General features: G+C 38.7%; 1 protein-coding gene across 2 annotated transcripts in view; it reads left to right on the forward strand.

Annotated features, from left to right (window-relative positions):
* LOC124711221 (peregrin) overlaps window positions 1–25,713 on the forward strand; it is a 256,431-nt gene that overhangs the window by 136,300 nt on the left and 94,418 nt on the right. For both annotated transcript variants that reach the window (XM_047241178.1, XM_047241180.1), the window contains exons 14-15: window positions 2,304–2,564; window positions 15,332–15,397. In XM_047241178.1, coding sequence (XP_047097134.1) covers window positions 2,304–2,564; window positions 15,332–15,397 — 327 coding nt within the window. The remainder of the gene's footprint in view (window positions 1–2,303; window positions 2,565–15,331; window positions 15,398–25,713) is intronic.

Consider the following 25,713-nt stretch of genomic DNA (forward strand, 5'->3'; position numbering starts at 1 on the left):
ATCCAGAGATCTTGACGTAGACATCAAAGGGACATTAAAATCTAGCTCCCCTTCCTTGTTCTTTGAATGAATTTACTATATAGTACAGTGTATACTATTGTGGAATGTCTTGACAAATGGAACTGTGTACCACATAGAGGAAATTCACATTCCTTGCATTTTGGGGCAACACTCCAACTGAGCTGCCCAAGCACACTTCATAAACAGATCAAAACCACCGTCTGCTATCGTCCTCTCAAATTGTTTGAAGCTCCTTCGTGCCATTCATGAATACCTTGTTCACAAGGAAATTTCAATTCCATGAAAAACTGAATTTCTCTTCTTTATGGATTTTCTTATCTTGTTTTGGTCCTAACAGTAGAATTCACCATACAGCAGAGGCACTGAGCTGTAAAAAACTTCATAAACATAACTGGAACATAGTACATAATAATGCAGCTTGTGAACTTGAGTTCCACTTCAGAGAACTTTCATTGTATGATCCATCTGAGCTGCACTCAGGGCTTGGACTAGTACAGTTTGATAATCAGGGAGTTAGTCAGTTAAATAGCTAGTGGATCATTTGTACAATAAATGTTACTGACATGGAATGAGTCATTTTACATTCACATCACACAGTAGTTTGTAAATATGGCTATAGACTGAGTATTTACAAGCGTTTTTAATATCCATAGCATAACCATCATTCAGAGCTGCTTTATTTGCTCATTTACAAGCAACACAATGGTATGAAATGCCAAGTTGTTTGATTGTATTTCAAGATCTGCATATACATTTAGAAGCCACCACATGATATGTATCACCGAATACATAATGTACCAGTACCATTAGCCGTCACCTCCCCCACCCCCGTACTCCTGCTGTCAATGTCCTTTATTTATTGAAGGTGCACAGTGAAAATGAGCGACTGTTTTCTTAGATGTAATCTCAAATGTCTTTAACTTTATTATCATTGTGGGAGGTGTATCTAGGAGGGGTGATAATGGGAGATGTATCGAAGGGGGAAATTGTCTTGACTTATCTCAGAATAACCTTAATTCCCCACTTATTGAGTATTTCTGTGACACTCTTGTTCAACTATACAAATGCATGATGGGCCACGCAGCTCTTCTATCTCTTCCGTGTATCATACTTGATAAGTATTCCAGACTAGCAAAGTAGTTAAGAACCTATTGGACATACATTTTTTGCAAGGTTCTTTTTGCAAGCATTATATTTCTGCAGGCTGCTTCTAGTGAATTTCAGTATAGTACCTTCTTTCCCCACAACTAAATTTATGTGATGGTTCTGTCTTAAATCAATCCACATGGACACCTTTAAGTATTTGGTAGCAGTGACTGATTCTAGTAGGTGATTCTCAGAAGGTCTTTTCAGATTTTGCATGCGTTACATGTAGGCTGTTACTGTGGCCACTATTTAGAAACTGACTGGGTTATATCTTAATTTATAGTGAAGTGCTTAATCCACTGACTCTAATGGCTAGTAAGCCTGCAAAGTGCAGTTCTCAAGAAACACAGTTAACTGACTGCGTAATATTCCTGCAAATTCTAGGTAATGTTAACACTGTAAATCACTGTCCATCTCTTTTCATTACAGAGTCCTTTTAATGAACTATCCATCATATTTTTTAAATACAAAAAGTACTTTGAAGAAATCAACCCAAGTCGTCCTGATATATTACCTGTATTCCAGTGCAACACTTGCACTCGTCAGAGAAGTCATATTCCTTTAGTGTGCGTCTTACTGTGTATTGCTTTCATTTGTATCACTAATTGGCTTTTTGCATACACATTACAGAATGGTGTATTTAATTTTGCTGGTGACTGTTGAAAGACACTGTAGGGCATATTCATTTTTAAAATTAATCACACTTAATAAATATTCACGTGGTATTTCCTCCCATAGGCAACTTTCCAGAACGTGTATCAGTATGACAGAAAATGTTGTCTGTAATAAGAAAAAAGTTACTTTTAAGTAATTTTTTGTAGTTTTCACATTTAAAACACGTAGAATTATTTTATTGTAATTGTTTTGTAGCTTGTAGGTTTAAAAAGCAATGGAATGATAATCTCAGAGGTATCTGATGTAGCTTTGTGTCTTTGTTGTGCGTTTTTGTGAAGCACCACAATATTAAGGTTAACAATACTTCTATTTTAACGGTGTCTGTCAACTGCTAAATTTTCATGGGAACTATTTATAAAAATGCATGCTTTAGCTGGAAGACCTACATGGTGTGTAGAGTTAAAGACATGTCTTGTATCATCTTTCTCTGTGAAACTTTGTAGATTTATTGTTATGTGTAGAAGGAGAAGATGGTTTTGAATCAGACTCGGAACACGAGGACACGACGGAGGAGGAAGTGGAAGATGTTGCAAAGAAAAATAAGGAAACAAATCCTTCGCAAGTGCGACCGCAGCCCATACAGCAGACGCGACCTTCGACTCGCCGCTCTATATCACAGCAGAGTGGAAGTCATCAGGCTGCAGAGCAAGCACCTGCACCAGCACCTGCTGCAAAACCATCTGCTTCCACTGCCTCCACCCCTGCAGCGTCTACAACACCAGGTACTCAGTATGCATTTGCAAAAGCGGAGGTACTTCAGTTGTTTGCTTCCATTTAATTCCATAGCCATGTAAATAAATGCATTTGAGACAGAAAGTTTGCATAAACTCAATGAAACAAGGAAAATTGGAACATTAGAGATTGCCCAGATATTGGACATAGTTACTTGTGCACCTTGAGATAAACAAGCTTATCTGAAATTTTTATAAAGGGCTATCTTTTATCTAGCCTTCTACTCAAACATCTCTGGAAGTGACTCCAACTACCACTATATTAGCGATCATTGTGGTGTTGTGTCGTGTCCTTTCATCTTGTATACTGTCATGCCAGACAGTACAGACTTGAGGACAGGTTGTCAGTGTCAGAGAAATTGGTGCAGTTGCAACAAGAATTACAGACATGGTAAAGATTTTTAGAACTGCTACATCTATTGTGATGAGAACAACTCAAGTTTTATAATAAAACTAAGTATGAAAAACCAGTTATGGAGAAAAATCATAATCATTGACAATGACTAAAAGGAATTAAAGTTGATTATTACATCTAGTTAGGTGATCATTGTCACAGAAAGTGACTGATGAGCTTAATATTTATTTAGAGAACAGCTTAATCAAAACAATATGACAGAAGCTGCACTACTGCAACCATAGTGCAGGAGCTGTTACTACAAAACTTTTTGTAATACAGGTGAATTCGAGGAGGGGGGACCCAAAAGCTATGTTACTGATGAATGGAAACACATAGGGGGGTGCAAATGTACTTTTACAGTGCCTGTGAATCCAGGTTGTGTTACACATGGAGAAAACATAAGCTCAACCATACCTACTTATTAATGTCGAGCAAGTAGGAGTTCTGTTGTAACTTGTACAGCCGTACCATAGTTTTCAGTCTGTGTTCGAGCTACACTGAAACAAAATGATGAAGTATATATAACCATTCGAGGTGACTGTGTTCATTTGATCGACACATGTTGTTCTTCATAGGACCTTACATCTTCAAAGACAGTAATATCTATAATCTCATAGCTGTAAATGACAAAGACTGATTAGACTAGCATGTTGATGAAATAGCATTACAATTTCAGGATTTAAACATTATGTGACTATAGTAATTGATATTGTAAAAACAGTGAATGGCTCATAACACTCGTGTGCTTCTCAAGACATTCTCTCTGTGAGGAATGGTGTATATAATCTTCAGTCAGCACTTTTAAACATTGATCTCTAAGATGATCGTAGCTATTTTGGCTGTGCAAGGAGACTCTTATGCTGAACTAGATAGGTGTTTTGTTTAACCTGTATTTTATTTGTTGCAGCAAATGTAAATGGATTTCACTCGTGTATGAAGTGAATGACAATTGCAGTTGTGTATAACTTATTTACATTCAATGATAAAAGTGTCAGAAACACTTGTCTGAATTGCCAAAAGATATGTGACTTCACATGAGTTAAAATTATTCTTGTATGTGACTTCAGCAGGAAGTGAAATGCTTCTGTATGAGATTATATTCTGCATGCCTGAAGAATTTACAGTGCGTGCAAATGACTGAATTCACAAAGTTAACCCACAATTTAATTCAAGTCTTATGTTTGGTTATGTGAATTGTTACAAAGAAATAGTATGGACATACATTGTGCTGTTCAGAAACGAAACTGTAGTACTGGATCATCAAAAGTATTCAGATGTTTCTTAGAAGACATCCAGGTTATTGAAGAGTGCTGATTACAGTGCTGTATGTGCATTGAAGTCTACCAAAAATATTACTATTTATGTGGGACTTAGCAGAAAACACAAGGGTTTCTTAGATAGTTATGCTGAGATTTCATTAGAGGCTCTTAATGGTGAAGAAAGTTGGTAAAACCTATTGTGAGCATAATGGTGGATAACATTGTGAAGAGTGAAGTACTTGTTAAGGCCTGAAAATCTTCGTCTTAAAAATTTGCCAACTACTGTAGTAGAAACAACTTAAGCTTGAGAGACACACAGACAAAGAAGTAAAGAAACATTGAACTTGCACATTTTTTTAAACTGCAGGAGATAATTTTGACAGCAGTAAGGAAGAAGTAAGGACAGGGGAAAAGAAAGAGTAAGATCTGCAGATGCAAGAGGGCAAAGATAAGTTTCTCCAGGCATTCTATTATGGTAAACACAAGGTGGTAAGGAAGTCGTCAGAATAACAATGAAACAATAGAACTGAATGCAAATAAACGGTACATAATCAAAACGCAGTTCAACAGTGCTTCAGCTAGTGAACCAGTGTGAAGCTACTTACAAACAAATACACACATCAAATAAAGTTTTGCATCACCTCGGTTCCGAGAGTTCCAGAACCTGTACAGAAAATTGCAATAGAGATCAACATAAACATCATTTCCGCCCTTTTTATTGCTCATGAAAACCACACATTGCATGTTGTACCACCATACTGCACAATTGGGGCACGAATTGTTGTCCATGAAGACAAATGCCTCGCCAATATACTGCCGATATGGTTGCACTGTCAGTCGGAGGGCGGCATTCACGTATTGTACAGCCGTTACAGCACCTTCCATGACCACCAGTGGTGTATGTCAGCCACACAAAATGCCACCCCAAAACGGCAGGGAACCTCCACCTTGCTGCACTCACTGGACAGTGTGTCTGAAGTTTTCAGCCTGACTGGGTTGCCTCCAAACACGTCTCCAATGATTGTCTGGTTGGAGGCATATGCGACACTCATTGGTAAAAAGAATGTGATGTCAGTCAAGAGCGGCCCATTCGGCATGTTGTTGAGCCCATCTGTATCGTGCTGCATGGTGTCATGGTTGCAAAGATAGACATTGCCATGGACGTCGGGAGTGAAGTTGTGCATCATGCAGCCTGTTGCACACAGTTTGATTCGTAACAGGACATCCTGTGGCTGCACGAAAAACATTATTCAACATAGTGGCTTTGCTGTCACAGTGTTCCTTCCAAACCATAATCTGTAGGTAGTGGTCATTCACTGCATTAGCAGCCCATGGGTGGCCTGAGCGAGGTATGTCATCAACAGTTCCTGTCTCTCTGTATCTCCTCCACATCTGAACAACATCGCTTTGGTTCACTCCGAGACACCTAGACACTTCCGTTGTTGAGAGGCCTTCCTGGCACAGAGTAACAATGCGAACACTATCGAACCGTGGTATTCACTGTCTAGGCATTGTTGAACTACAGACAACACAAGCCGTGTAACTCCTTCCTGGTGGAATGACTGGGACTGATCGGGGGACCCCCTCCGCCTAATAGGTGCTGCTCATGCATGGTAATTTACATCTTTGGGCGGGTTTTGTGACATCTCTGAACAGTAAAAGGGACTGTGTCTGTGATACAATATCCACAGTCAACATCTATGTTCAGGACTTCTGGGAACCGGGGTGATGCAAAACTTTTTTTGGTGTGTGTATAAGGCAATGTATTCAGAGATAAGAGTGGAAAATAGAAATCAATTTCAGTAGATGAGACCTGTTCTGGGACTTCCAGGCTAGCTTCACTTCTACACCAAAATAAACTTCTTTTTATACATATTGTACGATGCTGAGTAACTTCAAATGTCGTAGGTAACCCCTTTTCACTTTGTTATTATTCGTGTTCCCTAATTGTCAATGTCAATCAGTATACACAGATACAGTCTTGATTTCAATTGATACAGTATCCAGTAAATTTCTTCTGTAGTGGTTGTTTAGCCCACCAGTACAACAAAACAACATTACACAGTATCCTGTTTTAAGTGAAACTGACAACATGGCACTGTTCATCGAACTGTATATTCATATTCAGGAGATTTTCAAGATATGTACAAAAAGAGTGTAGGGCTATATTGTGAGACTGCACTGGAAGATGTACCGGTGGATACAGATATTTATTAAAAGTAAGCTGAAATGTTGAATGCTATCCATGCTTGAAAAGTGTTGATGATTTACTGGGAGACAATCCATTTAAACTGTGGATGAATCAGTTTAAAATTAGTAAAATATCACATTCATGGAGTTGTTTTAGCTCTTAGCTATGTTTTGATATGTATTTTTACGCTTACCATGCTAACAAGCTTTAATTGGCTGCAGATGACATTCGTATGTAAATTTGGGATTTACATATCAGACAGTTACAGTACACATTTGACAAACTGTCTGAATATCTATATTGCGTCATTTAAAATGGTTAAGGATGCCAATAACACACCAGTGATGAAATTTGAAATTAGACATATTTGGTTTTGGTTGATGCTGTTTGACACTTTTACTTTGTTTGTCAATATTGCTTACCTTAAAAAGATTTTCTTACAAGTTGAAAAATAGAAAAAGATGTCTGTTCAAAATGTTGGAAAAGTGATTTCACCAAAAATTTATAAACAGTTCCACAGGATTGCCTTTAGAGTATTCTCTTACCCTTTGAATCTTGTTTCTTTAACAACCTATTCATTTCTGAAACTAGTCTGCAGTTCCGATATTACAAAAGGTTCCTGTGTCAAATTTTGATTTCTGTTGCAACTAGTTGCAGTATGGCTTAAAGCAGGCTGTTCTAGCCTGAGTGCATGTGCTAGGGAATCTGGGTGCCCATGGCCAGAGGGTGAGTAGGAATGGGCAAAAAGCCGATACAATCACAGTCGTGCCATAGATTACGCGATTATTTACCTTGGCCATTTGCCCATGGATGGGGTACACAAATGACTTACATATTCAGCAGAACAAGATGTGAATGCCTTGCAGTGGTACGGCCTGTGGGTAGCCTATACTACCTATGCCAGCCTGCAGGTGAGCTGACAGGTACTCGCAGGTGCCCATGCCCCAAAGGCCAGAGTTGGAAAATCCTTGGGTAAAAATTAAGAAGCAGAGAGTTGTCAGCAGGAGCCAAGAAGCTACACTAAAGAGTCCCAGAAATGAGCAACATTGCATTTTTAGTACAAAAATTGTTAATTTTGACTTTATGAGTAGCCAGTGTACTTCAGGAATTGTCAATAATCTGTCTAAAGTTTAAGCCAAAATGAAACAGTGGAAAATCCAGGATAGAATGTAACAATATTATAAAAAGGATAATTGCTACTCACAATATAGCAGAGATATTGAGTCACAGATAGGCACAACAAAAATTCTGTCTGAAAGTGACCTTTTGGCCAGCAAATCCTTTGTCAAAAATAGAAAAACGTATGCACATGGCCCCCCCACCCCACGCACACACACGACCACAGCCTCTGGCAGCTGAAGCTAGACTGCGAGTAGCAGTGCATGGTAGGAGAGGCACCCAGGTGGTGGGGGTGAGGAAGAGGCTGGGGCAGTGAGAGGAAGGAATAGCAGTAAAGTGCTCTTTGTGGGAGTGTGCAAGGACAGGATCAAGAGGGGGGTGGACAGCTAGGTGCAATTAGGACTGACATTAAGGGTGGCGAGTACCAACCAGGAGTAAGTGAAACTAAAGTAGTAAGTTACTAAGAGGGAAGGAAATTAGCACTTCCAGTTGATGGTATTGAACTAAAGGAATAAATTACTCCAGGAGTAAATTTATTTACTCTGTTACTGGCGGAGAGCACCATTGAAGAGTGCGTTAGTAACTTCAGGAGGAATTAAGGCCAAAGTTTACACGTAGGCAGTAGGAGGAGTAAAGTAAGAGACTAAGGTGCGATCTTTGAGTTCTGTGTTTTAAGTTTCAAATTCTATGGATTACCTGGACTTCGAAGAATATCTGGAGGTGAGGGAAGAGGTGAACATCCCAAGAATGAGGGTCGCAATGGACAGAAGAGACCCATTTGTGATGTATAGTGACAGTGATTTCAAAGGGTGTTTTAGGTTTCGTAAGGAATCTTTTGAGTTACTGATGGGTATGCTGGAGCTGTTACTGCAGCATAATTCTGACAGGAACTGTGCTTTGTCTCCTAGGCTGCAACTTCTTTGTGGACTGCGAATCTTTCGCACAGATACTTATCAAATCGTAGCAGGGGATCTCATTAATACCCATTTACTACTGCTGGAAGAGCTTGTAACAGTGTGATAAACCGTTTAATTGCCTTAAAGCCACTGTGTGTGTCCACGCCACAGAGCCAAGAAAATATATTGAAGAACAAAAGGGAATTCTGTCGAACTGGTGGATGCCTAAATGTCACAGGGGCCATAGATTGTGTACATTTACACTTACTTTGTCCTTCTGGAGCACAAACAGAACTACACAGAAATCACAAGAATTTGTTTTCTATCAATATACAAATTATCTGTGTTGCCAATGTGAAGATTCTGAATGTGGTAAGCCATTGTCCGGGTTCCACACATGATGCATGCATTTGGGACAACAGTAGAGTTGCTACAGAATTTGAAAATGGACAATATAATGGGTTGCTTGTTGGACATAGTGGGTATGCTCTCTTCAAACATCTTATGACGCGTGTGTTCTGAGCCCACACAGGAGCTGAAAGGGCTACAATAGAGCCCATATTGCTACCATATGTGTAATAGAGTGAGTGTTCATTGTTTGGAAGAAACGTTTCCAAATTCTCACTAAAACAATGTGATTTAAACCAAAAAAGTGTGGGAATGTTATTGTGGCTGCTGCAGTTCTACACAACTTTGGAATAGAAGTTAGAGATGTGTTTCACTCTGAAGCTGTGGAGGTGAATGACATTGAACAATGTGCATTTCAGCCAGAAGTAGATGCTGCAGGCCAAGCTGTCAGAAGGTCTGTTATATTTACTTACTTTAATTAAAATTGTACCTAGTTTGCTAGTAAAATTAGAAGTTAGTGTAAAGACTTTTCCTTCTTAAATGAATAAATAAGCCACCGGACTGTCACTACTGCAGTGAAAAGTTACTCATTTTATTTATGTGTAAATTTATAGTTATGTTCTTCTTTTCCTTTTTCCTTAATTTTTTTGCTAGGGGTTTAACATTCTCATTTTATTTCTTAATTGGGTATAAAAATAAGTCATACAGTGTTTCGATTATTTACAAAAATAAAAACTTATAAAATAATATTGCAAATTCAAATAAATATTAGAATTTAAGAATTTATTAAGAAAAATTAATATCGATGCTGAAATGATAAACACAAATATTATGCCATACAAGAAATAAGAACATATTAACCATCTGAAAAAGTATCAAAGAAATAAAAGATGTTTTATAAATATGAATATTTTCTTATTTGTTCACAAAAACCCAAATTTCTCTAACACATTGGCTGCAGAACTGGAACCTGAAGTTTGCTCTATTATGTGCTTGAACTTATTCATAATTTCCATCTCTTAAGATGCCCTTCTTCCATGATTCCTTTTTGTCTTTCTGTTAATAACATTTTTGCATTGTATTCTTCTCATACGAAAGGGATTTCTATGGACTGAAGCTCGTCTGCTTTTTTCAACAACTCTCAGTTGTTCACTACAACCACATGTTCTCTCCCTCCTTTGCTGAGTGCATTTTCTGATAAGCTCCCACCAGAGAATGCAGGCCGAGGTTCGTGACAATGAGATAAAGTTCCACCTTCAGCAGTTTCATTGCTACCTTCAGGGCAGTTATCATCATTGAAGTTGCTTGAAAGTATCACATTATCTTGAGATGTGTTATTGTTGTTAACTCCAGCTATCCCCTCGAAAACTTGTGGGATCATGTCATCAACCATTTGGCTTACATTGTTGATCCTCATCTCACCTACCCCACCACCAGTTTGAAATTGTTCTTGATTACATTTAGCTTTCATTTTCTTAGCTTTTGCTTTATTATCCTTCCAAATTACTCTAAGCCACTCTTGTGATCTTTGTGTAAGAGCTTCTGCATTGTATTCAACATGTATTTTTTCTCAAGCATCCTTTTTAGCATGTTGACATCATGCTTTTTAAATTCAGTATTAGTTTTGCATTTTTTCATTATTTCAGCAAACTGCCCTTTCTCATTTTCTGGTATGTTTCTTGAATGTTTTTTGGCTACCTCCATGTTGCTGCTAGCTCATATCTCAAACTGGCACTTAAATCATGTCACCAACCAACAATGGACGATGCTAGCTGTAGATGGTGGGGTTAACAATAGATTCAACTATTAATAGTACTTTTCTTTTTCGCAACACACAGATATTTTCATTGATTAGTGCAATAACATTTAGATTTTCCAATTTTAATAATTCAATTTAATAATTCTTTCTAGCTTCTAAAATTATAGCAATGAACATAAATGACACAAAAGGTGATGCAGTAATGTCAGCCAACAATCAATATTTTCCGAGAGGGAATGTAAAGTCACGTGCCAGCAGTGTGCAGAAATGGCTAACTTCTTTAGTAAAAAGGCGTTACTACTTTAGTTACGACTAAAGAAGTAAATAGAAATTGAGCTCTCCAACAGTTACTAAAAGAGTATATTACTACAGAAGTAATATACTAAAGTAGTTCAGACTAAAGAAGAGTTACTACAAGAGTAATTTATACTAGTTTGGTGCTCGCCACCCTAAATATCTCAAATTTTTTAAATTCAACAAACCAAATATGTCTTCACAGCTACATTTTGAATACTTTATATAAATTATACACCAGACCCAACACTCAACTAAATGAAAATGGGAAACCTCCTGAAATTACTTTCAAATTGTACTGTAGAACTGACTTTTAACAGACTAGCATTGAACAAAGATGGTCCTGACCTTCCAGCTTGACATCTTATTATGTGTCCATGCCACTACTTGCTGAATTCGTAACTCTGGGACTACATGTTTCACTCTATTGCGTCACATAGAGGTCAAGAATGTTTCAGCTTCTGGAAACGACATCTTTTTGGATTTGAAATTTCAAACCTTTATTTCTCTTTTCCAGTGCAGAAAATGACATTTTCTCTTTCTGCTGACACCTGCAGTATAACATAGCCACTTTTTCAGAGTCTACTACAGAGCCTTCAAGTTACATATAAAGCTGAATGTAGTCTCAGCAAGCTGTTGCAAGTTTAGTTTGTCCATGGACAAAAAGTAAACTACTATTGTGATTAAGTTGTGCTACATAGAGACTTGTAGTATTTGAGGCTGGATGTTGTTCAGGTATTTTACAGCCATGTATATGTACCACAATTGGAGAAAGAAAATGGATGTCCCAGCAATTGATGGTGGACACTGCATAGAAAGTATCACTGGTCCTTTTCTACAGCTAAGTAAGGACAGAGTATGGCCAGAACATAACTTAAAGACATTAATATGCAATTGGAAAATACATCAACAGAGTCGATGTTCATGAGGTCCCAGCAGCACGTAATACCAAAATGGCTGAATAATGTGTAGATACTTGAGCATCATCACATATGTATCAAAACATCATCAGTTCAATGAAGACAACATTTAATTCATAAATAAAAATGAAAATATGTGGAAGGAATCAGTCACACACAAACATTGATGTCAGTGTGAACAATACAAAGAAATAAATCCAAATTAACAGGTGTCCTTTTGTGACAAAGGAATAGAAAAGTGTCATTATATTATTTCTATAATTGTGTTATTGTATTTATGTCACAACAAAGAATCTTTCGATACATCACCACCTGTCAGTGGACTTATTGGGAGAAGCTAAATGGAGATTGCTTTTAAATTGTGCTAATCTGTTGTACAAGAGAGCAGATTGTTTACGTTCTGGCACTTTACAGGAATGTTTGATCACAGGTAATATCTATTCAGTCCTCAGTCTGTCACTTATCACACCAAAATGCCAAATTCCACTGGGATTCATAGTTAGCATTAAGCTAAGGCCTGCATATAACTGACTGCATATATCAGCTTAAAGTTCAGAAGAAGGCAACAGCATATTACCTCCAATAGGGAAGTGTGTATCAAAGAACTGTGGCTGTTGAAACCAACCTTTAAGTAGATAAAAACTTCATGCTCTGATAAATGGTGCTTCTGCACAAAAGTATTGTTTTACAACAAAAATGGGTTATTGCTGGTACAAATATTTGATTGAAATCTGCTGATTTAGTCGCCATTTGAGGAGAAATGTGCCTAGAGGCTCATTGAAGCAGCATGAATACTACATTCTGATGGCCAAGATTATTTTCATGTACAGAAATAAATGTTTTTGCTCACTATTTTCTCAAAAGGGATTTGGTTTCATATGTTCTAATTAATGTTTGTTAATTTACATAAAATCCCAAAGGCGTATCATGCGGGAAGAGTTAATGAGAGAGAACTAAAAGGGGAAAAAAACAATAATATGTATAATGGCTATGTAGTGCAGGAACAAGATATTATATTTGGATAAAGTGACTGAATATATGGCTAATTGAAGCTTGTACATGAAAGTGCTCCACAGTACATAAAATTCTGCTTAGTTTTCAACATTGCTTATCTTTTTGCATTGGACTGTAGACAAACTTCATTATTCGGGGACCACTGGAATTTATCACAAATCTCTCATACCATGAAATGCGCAGTAGTTATACAGGATATAAAAAAGTATGATTCAGGCAATAACATGGAACCTGTACAGTGACCTCAGAAGTAAATCAGTTTGACTGTTGTGAAACAAAGTTCTTCCAACTCCTTCTTGCAAATTAATTTTTTTTTTTTAAAGTAGAGTAAACCAGAAAGAAATGTCTCTAGTTTTAACAGTATAATGAAAAGGTGAGTTGCTAGTCACCATATAGCGGAGATGCTGAGTCGCAGAAAGGCACAACAAAAAGAATCTAAGGACTTTGTCAAAATTACACACACTCACACACACACACACACACACACACAGGCAAATGCAACCCAGTGTGTGAGAGTTGCGTTTGCGTAGGTGCACCCGCGCATGCATGCATATATCTGTGTGTGTGTGTGTGTGTGTGTGTGTGTGTGTGTGTTTGTGTTTGTGTGTGTGTTGTCTTTTTTTGACAAAGGCCTTGTAGGCCGAAAGCTGACTTTCCGACAGTCTTTTTGTTGTGCCTTTCTGCGACTCAGACTCTCTGCTTTGTGGTGAGTAGCAACTATCCTGTTACATTCCATCCTGGATTTTCCATTGTTCTATAGATTTTTAGAGTGTTACAGTAGGATACAGAAGTAAAAGAAGTGCAAATAAGTGTGTTCCAACTTATTCAAAGTGTGCTCCAACTTATTCAAAATTTTACTGGTGCACTGCCTCAATTTATACATGTATCACTGAATGCTGACACAGGATGACAAAAGCACTTTTAGGAACAGGATATACACAGCACTCAAATAATTTAAAGTTGTGTGCATGTAATAATCCTCATTATGTGAAATGTTTTCAAATGCTTCAGATATTTCAGATGAGCATTGAGAATAGTGTGAATACTGACTTTCCTGTTGTATGCTACTGATCACATGCTCTGTTTTCCAGCCGGGTAATAGTGTTAAGATACCGTAACATTTCGATGATCATCACACTCATCAACTTCTGGTGAACTGTCAAGATTTGCATAGATTCCAGTATTTTTACTAGTGGTGTGCCTCTTCCATATGGGTGTGAGCAGCAGGGTCCTTTGTTGCTGGTCCACTTGGAGAGGGTGGGGGTGCAGTAATGGGAATGGCAGGTCGGCTGGAGGCTGTGCTTCAATTTCTGCATGGGCATTCCAGATGCACCTTGCATGCTGGACATTGCTGGAATCTGTACTTCTAAGGATTCCTTAATAATGGTGCCCTAGCCGGCTGCGGTGGTCTAGCGGTTCTAGGCGCTCAGTCCGGAACCGTGGGACTGCTACGGTCGCAGGTTCGAATCCTGCCTCGGGCATGGATGTGTGTGATGTCCTTAGGTTAGTTAGGTTTAAGTAGTTCTAAGTTCTAGGGGACTGATGACCACAGATGTTGAGTCCCATAGTGCTCAGAGCCATTTGAACCATTTGAATGGTGCCCTAGTACTGTTGCTCACCATAGCAATGTGGCGTTCTCAAAGTTAAAAGTGTGCTCTGCCACTGCTGATTTCTCTGTATGTCCCAGCCCTGATGTGTTCGTCACTCACCTGATGTGTTCTCCACAGTATTTTGAGATACAGTGCTGCATTTGTCTGATATATTGGTGGCCACATTCATTGTATATCCCTGGTATGTTCAGGAACTCTTTTATTTTAGATTGTGGTCAGAAGACTTTTGTATGTAATATTTCTCTGATTTTTACTTACATGTGTTTGAACTATGCTCTTTTTTTTAGCTATTGTGTGGAATGAAGGAGTATAAACAGATGACTGTATTTCTTTCTTGTTGTTCTACTGTATTTGTGGGATAACTGGGCTGTAATTTGGTGTAAATTGTATTTGTATTTTTGCTGTAGTTGAATTCAAGAAAGTAATTTTGACTGGTAGTCTTTAGTTAGATTGGTAACACTGAGTGAGCATTTTATATGTTAATGTTATAATCATACGGTATGAGTGTAATTGATATTACTTGTAGTTATGGTTATCTGGTATCATCTTATGTCATTCTGGCATCTATTATGCTCAAATTTCTGTAGAGATGTTCTTTAGGTTCAATTTATTTCGTAAAATCAGGTGTGTGGGTTGTCAGTGTTATTGCCGTGTTATATATGAATCATTCCCTAAAACAAGATTATGTTTCTAATCATATACCTTCTCTTTGAAATCAATGAGCATATTAAATATACATACTGACAGCCCTTGCTGTGGCACACATCAGTGAAGTCCTGAAGTTTTTATTTTATATTCTTAATTTTACTGTGGGACAGTGCTTATTATATACTATAAATTTGTGTTACTGCCATAAGACAAGAGATACATATTTCATGAAATATTCATATTATAAATAGCTTCTGTAATTTCACTGAAGATTGAAGGTAACATTAGGCATGGTACTTTCAGTTTTGTCTACCTCCAACGCTCAGACCGGAGATGCAGAATCAAGTGATGAACCTATTCAACCTGCTGGTTAGTAACAGTTCCATACTGTGATCTTGCTTGTCTAATATCATGGATATAATGCTCTTGATCCCTTCATTGCTTCTCACCTAATGAATCTTATAAATATTCAGTATAACTGCCACCATCATATGCTTTACAACTCTAACTTTCCCACTTCTGTTTATTTAAAATTTGATATGAAATTAATTTGTGTTACATAGTTAACCATGCATGCCACTAACTCATATTATTGCTTAGTTAAGTGCATGACCTTCATAGGTAAAAAATTATCGCAGTTTCCAGTGTTACATGCTGCTTATGTCAATTATTACACAGGAAGTTTAATGCGATATAGATTAGCGCAATATTATTGAAAGGAAAACCTTGTTTCCTTTCAAAATGGCCAACTTGCTCTTTTAACATTTGATTTTGTAAACATTTTATTAGTTTTGGTTAGTGTGCATGATTTAAAATTTAGCATTTTTTATGAATACTTAGTATGAGACAAGCATACTAGACAGTTTGAAGAAAGAGTGGGAAACACGAAAGCAAAAAATTTCTTGAGAGTGTAAAGTAACTAATACACATTTCATTGCTTTTTTAACTTGCACTTTTTCTGTATTTTCAGTTGTTAGAAATTATTCTCTTCACTATTGCATGTTCCTCCCTATTGCTGTACTTCATTTGATGTCCTACACATGGCCGGACAAACCTCTGACAGTATTTCCCATTATCACACAAACGTGTAGAATATGTTGTGTTTTGAATTAACTGCCACCCAAAAGAGTAAATCAGAAAAGGGTTTCAGTGGCAATCCTCCTCCTTATTTGATCAAATGGTAGTATTAGTAATGTGTTCTGCTCAGCTCCAAAATGTTCTTCTCTCATAAGGAGTCCGCAACCTGATTTATCTAGCAAACGAGATGCTAGGGGCTGCCCTGTAGCTCCAAGCACTGCAGTTAATAACAGAGAAAATAGATCTGTTGATCAACATTGGAAAGAGTGGATTCATTACTGTAGAATAATGAGAACCAGTGCTATCAAGCATATCAAGAGAGCCGAAACCAAAACGTACTCTGGAGAATGGATTTCAGATTATCTCAGTAAAATTGTAATTCTCGAACAAAGAAAAATCAAAATATATAGGGCATCTTATGCTTGCAGAAAAATGTACGCCTCTAAACATCTGTCAACAAATATCAAACTAATACACTGTAACACAGTAGTCAGACTGTCAGTCCTGTATGTGGCAGAGTACTTATTCCTAACCAAGAAGATACCAATAAGAATTAAATTATATGAAAAAGAGTTCCTGCAAAGGGTAGTGGAGCCAAGGACCCTACCAGATGGGAGATGATGGTACAAATCTAATCATGAACTCCACAAACTCAAAGAAAACCTTACCAATGTCATCAGAAGAATATTACTGGCTTTCTGTGATCATCTGTGGAGAATGGACATTCATGGGCTGTCCTGTAAGATCTTCAAAGTAGCCAACAGTGGTAAAATCATTGTATCCCTGTAAATCAAGCAAATAGAGAAAAACCTTGCAGAACTTAATATTAGGCAAAACTTAATGACTAACAGGGGTGACCACCATTTAGCTATTAAAACTGAACCCTTTCTAACATTCCTAATGGGAGTTAGCCACAATGAAACAGGAAATGCTCCAAGGAACACAAAGACAGAATTGAGCAGGAAAATGAAGGAATACTGAGCACAAGATGCTAACGAAAAAACAATTACTAAATTTCACCTAGAACACCAGAAATTGCAGGTGACAACAGCACAACAAAAACGCAAGCACTTATGATCCACAGATGGCCCAAACGAGTTAAAAAGAAAATGATATTGAATGGTTAGCTTAAGTGTTTTTATCATATTTGACATCTGATTTGGTAGTGTGACTTCTGAGCTAAGTAGCATAATATCCATAAATACATTATTTTGGTTATGTGCTGCACACAGCAATCAGATAAACCTTATGACCTAATAGAAAAATGAATAATGGTATACACTCCTGGAAATTGAAATAAGAACACCGTGAATTCATTGTCCCAGGAAGGGGAAACTTTATTGACACATTCCTGGGGTCAGATACATCACATGATCACACTGACAGAACCACAGGCACATAGACACAGGCAACAGAGCATGCACAATGTCGGCACTAGTACAGTGTATATCCACCTTTCGCAGCAATGCAGGCTGCTATTCTCCCATGGAGACGATCGTAGAGATGCTGGATGTAGTCCTGTGGAACGGCTTGCCATGCCATTTCCACCTGGCGCCTCAGTTGGACCAGCGTTCGTGCTGGACGTGCAGACCGCGTGAGACGACGCTTCATCCAGTCCCAAACATGCTCAATGGGGGACAGATCCGGAGATCTTGCTGGCCAGGGTAGTTGACTTACACCTTCTAGAGCACGTTGGGTGGCACGGGATACATGCGGACGTGCATTGTCCTGTTGGAACAGCCAGTTCCCTTGCCGGTCTAGGAATGGTAGAACGATGGGTTCGATGACGGTTTGGATGTACCGTGCACTATTCAGTGTCCCCTCGACGATCACCAGTGGTGTACGGCCAGTGTAGGAGATCGCTCCCCACACCATGATGCCGGGTGTTGGCCCTGTGTGCCTCGGTCGTATGCAGTCCTGATTGTGGCGCTCACCTGCACGGCGCCAAACACGCATACGACCATCATTGGCACCAAGGCAGAAGCGACTCTCATCGCTGAAGACGACACGTCTCCATTCGTCCCTCCATTCACGCCTGTCGCGACACCACTGGAGGCGGGCTGCAAGATGTTGGGGCGTGAGCGGAAGACGGCCTAACGGTGTGCGGGACCGTAACCCAGCTTCATGGAGACGGTTGCGAATGGTCCTCGCCGATACCCCAGGAGCAACAGTGTCCCTAATTTGCTGGGAAGTGGCGGTGCGGTCCCCTACGGCACTGCGTAGGATCCTATGGTCTTGGCGTGCATCCGTGCGTGGCTGCGGTCCGGTCCCAGGTCGACGGGCACGTGCACCTTCCGCCGACCACTGGCGACAACATCGATGTACTGTGGAGACCTCACGCCCCACGTACGTCCACCCGGCCTCCCGCATGCCCACTATACGCCCTCGCTCAAAGTCCGTCAACTGCACATACGGTTCACGTCCACGCTGTCGCGGCATGCTACCAGTGTTAAAGACTGCGATGGAGCTCCGTATGCCACGGCAAACTGGCTGACACTGACGGCGGCGGAGCACAAATGCTGCGCAGCTAGCGCCATTCGACGGCCAACACCGCGGTTCCTGGTGTGTCCGCTGTGCTGTGCGTGTGATCATTGCTTGTACAGCCCTCTCGCAGTGTCCAGAGCAAGTATGGTGGGTCTGACACAGCGGTGTCAATGTGTTCTTTTTTCCATTTCCAGGAGTGTATTTTTATAAATATGACACTTCATTTCAGAACACTATTCAGCTGTAGGGAAACCTTTACTTAGAGGAATAAGCCTGGCACTAATGACTCCAAGTATTCACATTTAACATTTATGAGAGGTTATATCTCCACACATAATTTTATCCTTTGCCGAAGTGATGTTGGTTTTTTCTATGTTGTAAGAGGTAATTAATACCAACACCGTGTCACTGCTTTGTTGTGCAGGAAGGATTTGAGGTCTGCAGTGTTGTAACTCACATGAACCATTTCTGGGGTGATTGGTATTTGGTGTGTGAAGAAGTGCTGGCTACCAAGTACACAAAGAATGGGGGTTATTGATGATGATGCTGTGAACAATATGCTATTTTCCTGTGTTAAAAATATGGTTTGGATTGTTGTTATTCTGTTTGATTACAACATTTAAATAGTATTTACAGTCAGTATTCTCACAAAATATCTGTTATTTTTATGTAATTAAAACTTAAAAATAATTAAATATCAAGATCTGACAGAAGATCCAACGTATAGGAGCGTGGAAGCAAGGGAGTACAGCACCAGAGAATACCATTATGTGCAAAGCCACCAGAGGAGCCTGTATGGAGGAGCATGGAAAGAAGAGGCTGGAGCACCACAAGAATCCGCTGTGCTTCAACCTGCCGAAGTGTGCGGTTGAGCAGAAAGAAAAGAAGCATAGAGTTGGAACTTGGTTAAGGGATGAGGAATAGATGTTCCTTCAGAGAGCCAGGGAGGCTGGCAGAGACCATGAGAGAAGTCTACACCCATAGCCTTTCCAGAATTAGAGAACTGCAGCAGTGGTGTCTGGAAGAGGCTGACCCTGCAGGTGCCCCAGCGATGACATATGGTGCCACGTGCTTGATGAGTTCTGGAGAGCCATCCAGACGGAGGCGGCACAGGGCGTGTCTTGCCGGAAAGGTTTTCCATTGTATGGTTAGCTGTGCGTGGTGCAGGCATAGCAAGAAAACCAGAACAAGGGATGCTGTGTTGGAGGTATGACAGACATACTGTAATGAGAGTCACACATTAGTGCATCAAGAATACGGAAAGAATGATGGGAAAAAAGCAATGTCTACATGTGTAGCTGCGTAAAGATCTGTTCAAATTGTCTGAGAACCCCGATGCTAATGACAGACAATGGAACATTGCAAATGTAGAACCTCATTGCTATCAGAAATGTGATGTCATAAATATGCAAACTTTGTACCAGCCACAGAAGTGTACATTGCAAACGTGGGACTTCGTCACCAGCGATAGAAATGTTATTTGTTGTAATGGGCTTTGGTAAGTAGACATACAAAATTGTTTAAGGTTTATTTGCGTGAAATTACTACTCTTGAGCATGCATAGAAATTTATAACATCTGTAATCTTTTGGAAACAAGCAGTTCTAGTCTTTTTGACACAGTTATTGTGGGTACTGGAATCAGATCAGTACATAAAGTCAGATCAAGTTACAAAATATGAGAACTATCCAGAAAGCAACAGACATTTTTAGTCTGTTGCAGCAGTTGGCAGGGCCACAGCTGCCATCCTGGTGCCATAACTTTCCAACACTCAGTATACATCCAGCAATGGTAGCGTGCGGTCTGCATCTCTGCTGATTTGCTTTCTGTGATGTGTTATAAAATATGTGCTGCTATAGAATGTTCCACCACTTGTGAGGTGCCTTCTCTGGTTAGGTTCTTGTTGGCAAAAAACTGCAAACCAATTGAAATGTATCACAATCTGTGTGATACGGATGGAAAAGGAATAATGAGTGAAAGTCAAGTGAGACAATGGTACATTGATTTTAAAAATGGTGATATCATTTATCACTATGAGGACTGCAGTGGTAGGCCTAGCTTTCTGACTGATGAACTGTTGAGAAAAATCAACAATAAAATTTGTGAAAATCATCATTTCACGATTATGACACTGATGAAGTTAAGGAAATCATCATTTCACGATTATGACACTGATGAAGTTAGGGCGGGTGACACAAAACAAGCATCGGGCAAAATTTAGCACAAAAATTTTGTTTTCTCATAACAATGCACGTCCACATACGACTAGTTGTACCCGAGAGCTCCTATGGCCTTATGCATGGGCGATGTTTGATCACCCACCATACAGCCCGTATTTGGTGCCAAGCAACTGTCACCTCCTCCCAGCAATGAAGACATGGCTCACTACACAACACTTTGATACTGATGTGCAACTGCATGCCAATGTAAACCAATGGTTGCAATTGCAGGTGGCAGATTTCTACAGAGGTGGTATTGAAAAACTTGTGCCACGATATAAGTGCCTCCATTTGAATGGCAGATACATAGAAAAATACCTGAAGACTGTACCTTTAAATATATGTAATAAAATTTGGTTTTTCCATATTGTTGATGTTTTATTTCAAAACAATGGTTATTTTCTGGATAGCCTTCATAGCTACAAATTGGAGAAATAAGAAATATGAAATTCAGGTGGAGTAAGATGAATGCGAAGAGGTGGTTGGAATAATAAGGATGTATGAAATCATGATTATGAGTAGAAAGGTGTAGAGGATTAGCGCAGGCCTTGCATTGATAGCAGAACAGCTGAAAAATAATGCTGATGGCTTAAAATATATTGGATGTGTAGTGGAAACAAGTAGAAGAAATTGTGAGAAAGTCAGTAAGAGAACAACACAACAGTATCATTTCTGAGAAATGTCCAGGAGTTTGGTGTGCAAGAAAGATGACCCATGGCAAATCAATGGAATACTATTTATCCCACTGTTTTGCTATCGTTACAAATGCTTTTGTAAACTGAACAATGAAGAAAACTGGTTGAAGTAAGATTCAAGAATGTGAAATGAAATTTTGCAGAAGCAGATTTGGAGTAACAAGAATAGACACAATAATAATTGTAGAGATCAAGGAGATAGTAAAGGAAATGACCTTACGAGAACAGATAGAATCAGCAGGTCTCAAGAGGTATGAATGTGTAAAGGGAATGGCATGTGATAGAATATCATGGACTGTTATAAATTATGAGTCCCTTGGGAAGTCAGATCTGGAAGCTGGCTGTCTGGAGTAATTCAACAAGAGTTCCTGACCATTCTTTAAACCTACATGCCGTCTTCCAAAATTGTGTCCCCAGCGCAGAAGACAGCTCGTTGGTCATGGGATCTTCTTTGGCAGAGGCTGCTATGCTGTCAATTAAAACCTGTGATTGTACTTTTTGCGGGATGCCAGTTGCCCAAGTTAGTCTCTGTATCTACAGAGGGCAAATTCTGTAGTATTGACAATGATGATAGGTGACACTTCTCATTGATGTATCCAGTTGGGATATTATTCAAATATTCACACACGTACACTGTCTTACAATTTTTCAACATGGCTCTTCAGTACGCACTAGACAGAGTGAGTACTATATACTACCTCACAACTACATTATGCGTGATAAATAGTATAACATGTCCGGCTCTGAAGAACATCCAAAACAGAGTGACTATTTCTATTGACATCTAAGTAACGAACGATACTGAAATACGTGTCCGACCCTCTAGGATGTCCGAAACAGAGATACTTGTTGGGCCCTCCAGAATACCCAAAACAGCATGGCTAGCGCAGCCGAAGTACTTCATCTCCCAGGTGCGCCAAAGGGACCCAAAGGTGTCTGACGCACTTCGGTTGCAATATCGTTGCTCTTATGTTTCTCAAAATAAGTGAAATTTATTAAACAGAAACGATAGACTCATAAGGTAACCATGAGGTATTGTCATACTAAAATGCAATGCAAATTAAAAAAATTATATAACTAATCAATAAGAGAAGTTTGGCGTTTTGGCACCTAGCACCCAAATGTGCCGACCAATCACAAGCAAATTCAGTACAACTGGCGGACTTTCCCATGGGACTGGTACATTCTGTACCATCTGTCGCTTGTACGTCACTCCACTTTTGTACCATAGGTTACTTCATATGTATCAAACTGTAACAAGGCTAGCTTCTAGCAAAATAAAGTACTGGTGGCCACAGCCAGGAATATCACACTATCTAAAAAGTAACATCCCTGTAAATAAAATCCTGAAGTAATTAAAGAATCTTGAACAATTAAAGCAGTTTTATTAGAAAAATCTTAAATTTCAGATTTGTATTACTTTGCTACATAGTCATCATTCGGATTTAAGTATTTATAATGTATTTTAATGTATTGGGAAGTTCCCTTTGCATAAAATTTGCCGCCTGAGATTGCAGCCAGCATGAGACTAGCATCTTGAAGTTATTTGTCAGTCACAGAATTATACCCAAGCCCTCTTCATGTGCATGGAAGTCACTTGGAGACAAACCTGGACTGTACAGCAGAACTTAGGTCCCACTTGAATTGATGGATCAGTTCTTTTTTTCTACTACTCTCTTCTTCCTCGTACTGGTACATTTTGTCCAAAAACTTACACTCAACTAACACTTGACATCTGGATTAGTTTTCTTTATTCAGTGATGTAAAGTATTCATGTGTGTATAAATAGATAAACTGAAAACTGCTCCCTCATGATAAATTTGTATTGGATGATTTATTGCCAATGGAATGGAAATTAATTTGAAGTTGGTGAAGATTTCACCTATATTTTCAACAGTTAAAAGAAAGGTATCAAAATTTTCTGTGGCCATATTTCTGTTGAAGGTGATCCGTGCGGATGATCTCCAACAGCTGCAACCACAGATGAAAACATCAAGAAATTTGACTTAGTAACACTGGAAAATTTACTTACATTTAATTAATGAATTTTTGGAGTATCAGCCCTTTTCATCAGATTTGACACCCTCCATTTTTCACCAGTTCCCACACTGATAGTTTTTGGACAGCCTATATCAACCTAAAAGTTAGCTATGTTGAAAAATATATTTATATCTGACAACAACAAAAAGTATATTTCACTAAGAATCTTTCACCTTACCCTCATAGTTACATCACAAACTCATGTTAAACAAAATAAAATTATTATAAGAATATGTTTTCAAGAATCAACATTCTGTGCATCGAACTATTGGAGAACATTTAGCTTTGACTTTTGTAAAGAAATTAATAAAAAAAATGATTCTTAACATCTCTCAGTACATTTGCTGCCTGGATGTATTGTGGCAAACCAGAGACCGAAATTACAAATCCTGTCTTTTGAAGTTGAAACTGAAGAAAACCGACTAATTTTAAATTCTTAAGGACAATGCAATAATTTGCTAATAAAAGACGGAAATAGTTATATGCAGAACTGAAAAGTAACTGAAGTCTTTTGATAAAAACAAAAAGTAGGATTCTCTTCAAACTGGTGTTTACCACAGGTCCTTGGAGCAACATCGCATGTCCTGTGGTTGGAATAAAATTGAAGTCTGTTAGGTCTGACATACAGGACTAAAAAAACTGTTTTGCTTATATCCGTTTATTGTGGAGTTTTGCAAAATGTTTTGTAATTGCATATGAAATCTTTCTTAAATGATTCCTCATTGACTATGTGAACTACAGCTAATACCTTACGATATAAGATCCAGAAAGCATTTGACATGTTTGATTGCCATTTACAATACATGTTTTATTTATAAGTAAAAATTGTTGTTGTTTTGATCTTCAGTCCGAAGACTGATTTGATGCAGCTCTCCATGCTACTCTATCCTGTGCGAGCTGCTTCATCCCCCACCTCCCCCTCTTCCCTGCAGTATTAACCAGGTGATTCCTTGATGTCTCAGAATGTGCCTTTTCAATCAATCCCTACTTTTGGTCAAATTTCTTTTCTTCCCAGTTCTACTCGTACATTATGTGATTGACCCACCTGATCTTCAAAATTCTTCTGTAGCGTCGCATTTTGAAAGCTTCCTTCTCTTTTTGTCAAAGCTGTTTATGGTGCATGTATCACTTGCATATATGGCAACACTTCAAACAAATACCTTCAGGAAAGACTTCCTAATGCTGTATATTTGATGTTAAGAAATTTCTCTTCTTCAGAAATGTCTTTCTTGCCATTGCCAGTCTGCATATTATATCCTCTGTTCTTCGACCATCACCAGTTTTTTGCTGCCAAAACAGCAAAGCTCATCTACTGCTGTAAGTGTCTCGTTTTGTGATCTAATTCTCTTAGCATTACCTGATTTAGTTCAACTACATTCCATTATCCATGTTTTGCTCTTGTTGATATCATCCTTTCAGGACACTGTCCATTCCATATCCATGTATGTTACTGCCTTGGACAGAATTACAATTTCATTGACAGACCTCAAAGGTTTTATTTCTTCTCCCTGTATTTTAATTCCTACTCCAAATTTTTCTTTGGTCTCCTTTACTGTTTGTTCCATGTACAGATTGAATAACTTCAGGGATTGGCTGCAACCCTGTCTCACTTCCTTCTCCACCGCTGCTTCTCTTTCGTGCCCCTTGACTAGCATTCTAGTTAACATAGTCAAAAGTTTTCTGTAAGTTTACAAATGTTGTAAACATAGGTGCCTTTCCTTAACCTATCTTCTAAGATAAATTGTAGGGTCAGTATTGCCTCACGTGTTCCTTCATTTCTTCAAAATACAAACTGATATTCACCAAGGTCGGCTTTCACCAATTTTTCCATTCTTGTGTAAAGAATTCATGTTAGTATTTTGCAACCATGACTTATTAAACTGATAAATTGGTAATTTTCACATTTGCTTTCTTGGGAGAGCTAGCTGTGAAAAACTATTCCATCTGGTGTCAAAGGTGTATGAGACAGGTGAAATACCCTCAGACTTGAAGAAGGTAAAGATTATAGTTTATCATTTCCAAAATATGGGTTCTGCAGGAAGAGAAATTAAGTTTTTCATGCTCATAAAATATTATAGCTAATCTTGTACTTAGGTGGTCACTTTTGCCCTGGTGTTTGAGTGATATACTCTTCCGTTATAACATTACCAAGACTATTTCTCGCCTTGCTA

This window comes from Schistocerca piceifrons, chromosome 8 (genome assembly GCF_021461385.2).
Source record: "Schistocerca piceifrons isolate TAMUIC-IGC-003096 chromosome 8, iqSchPice1.1, whole genome shotgun sequence".
NCBI lineage: Eukaryota > Metazoa > Arthropoda > Insecta > Orthoptera > Acrididae > Schistocerca > Schistocerca piceifrons.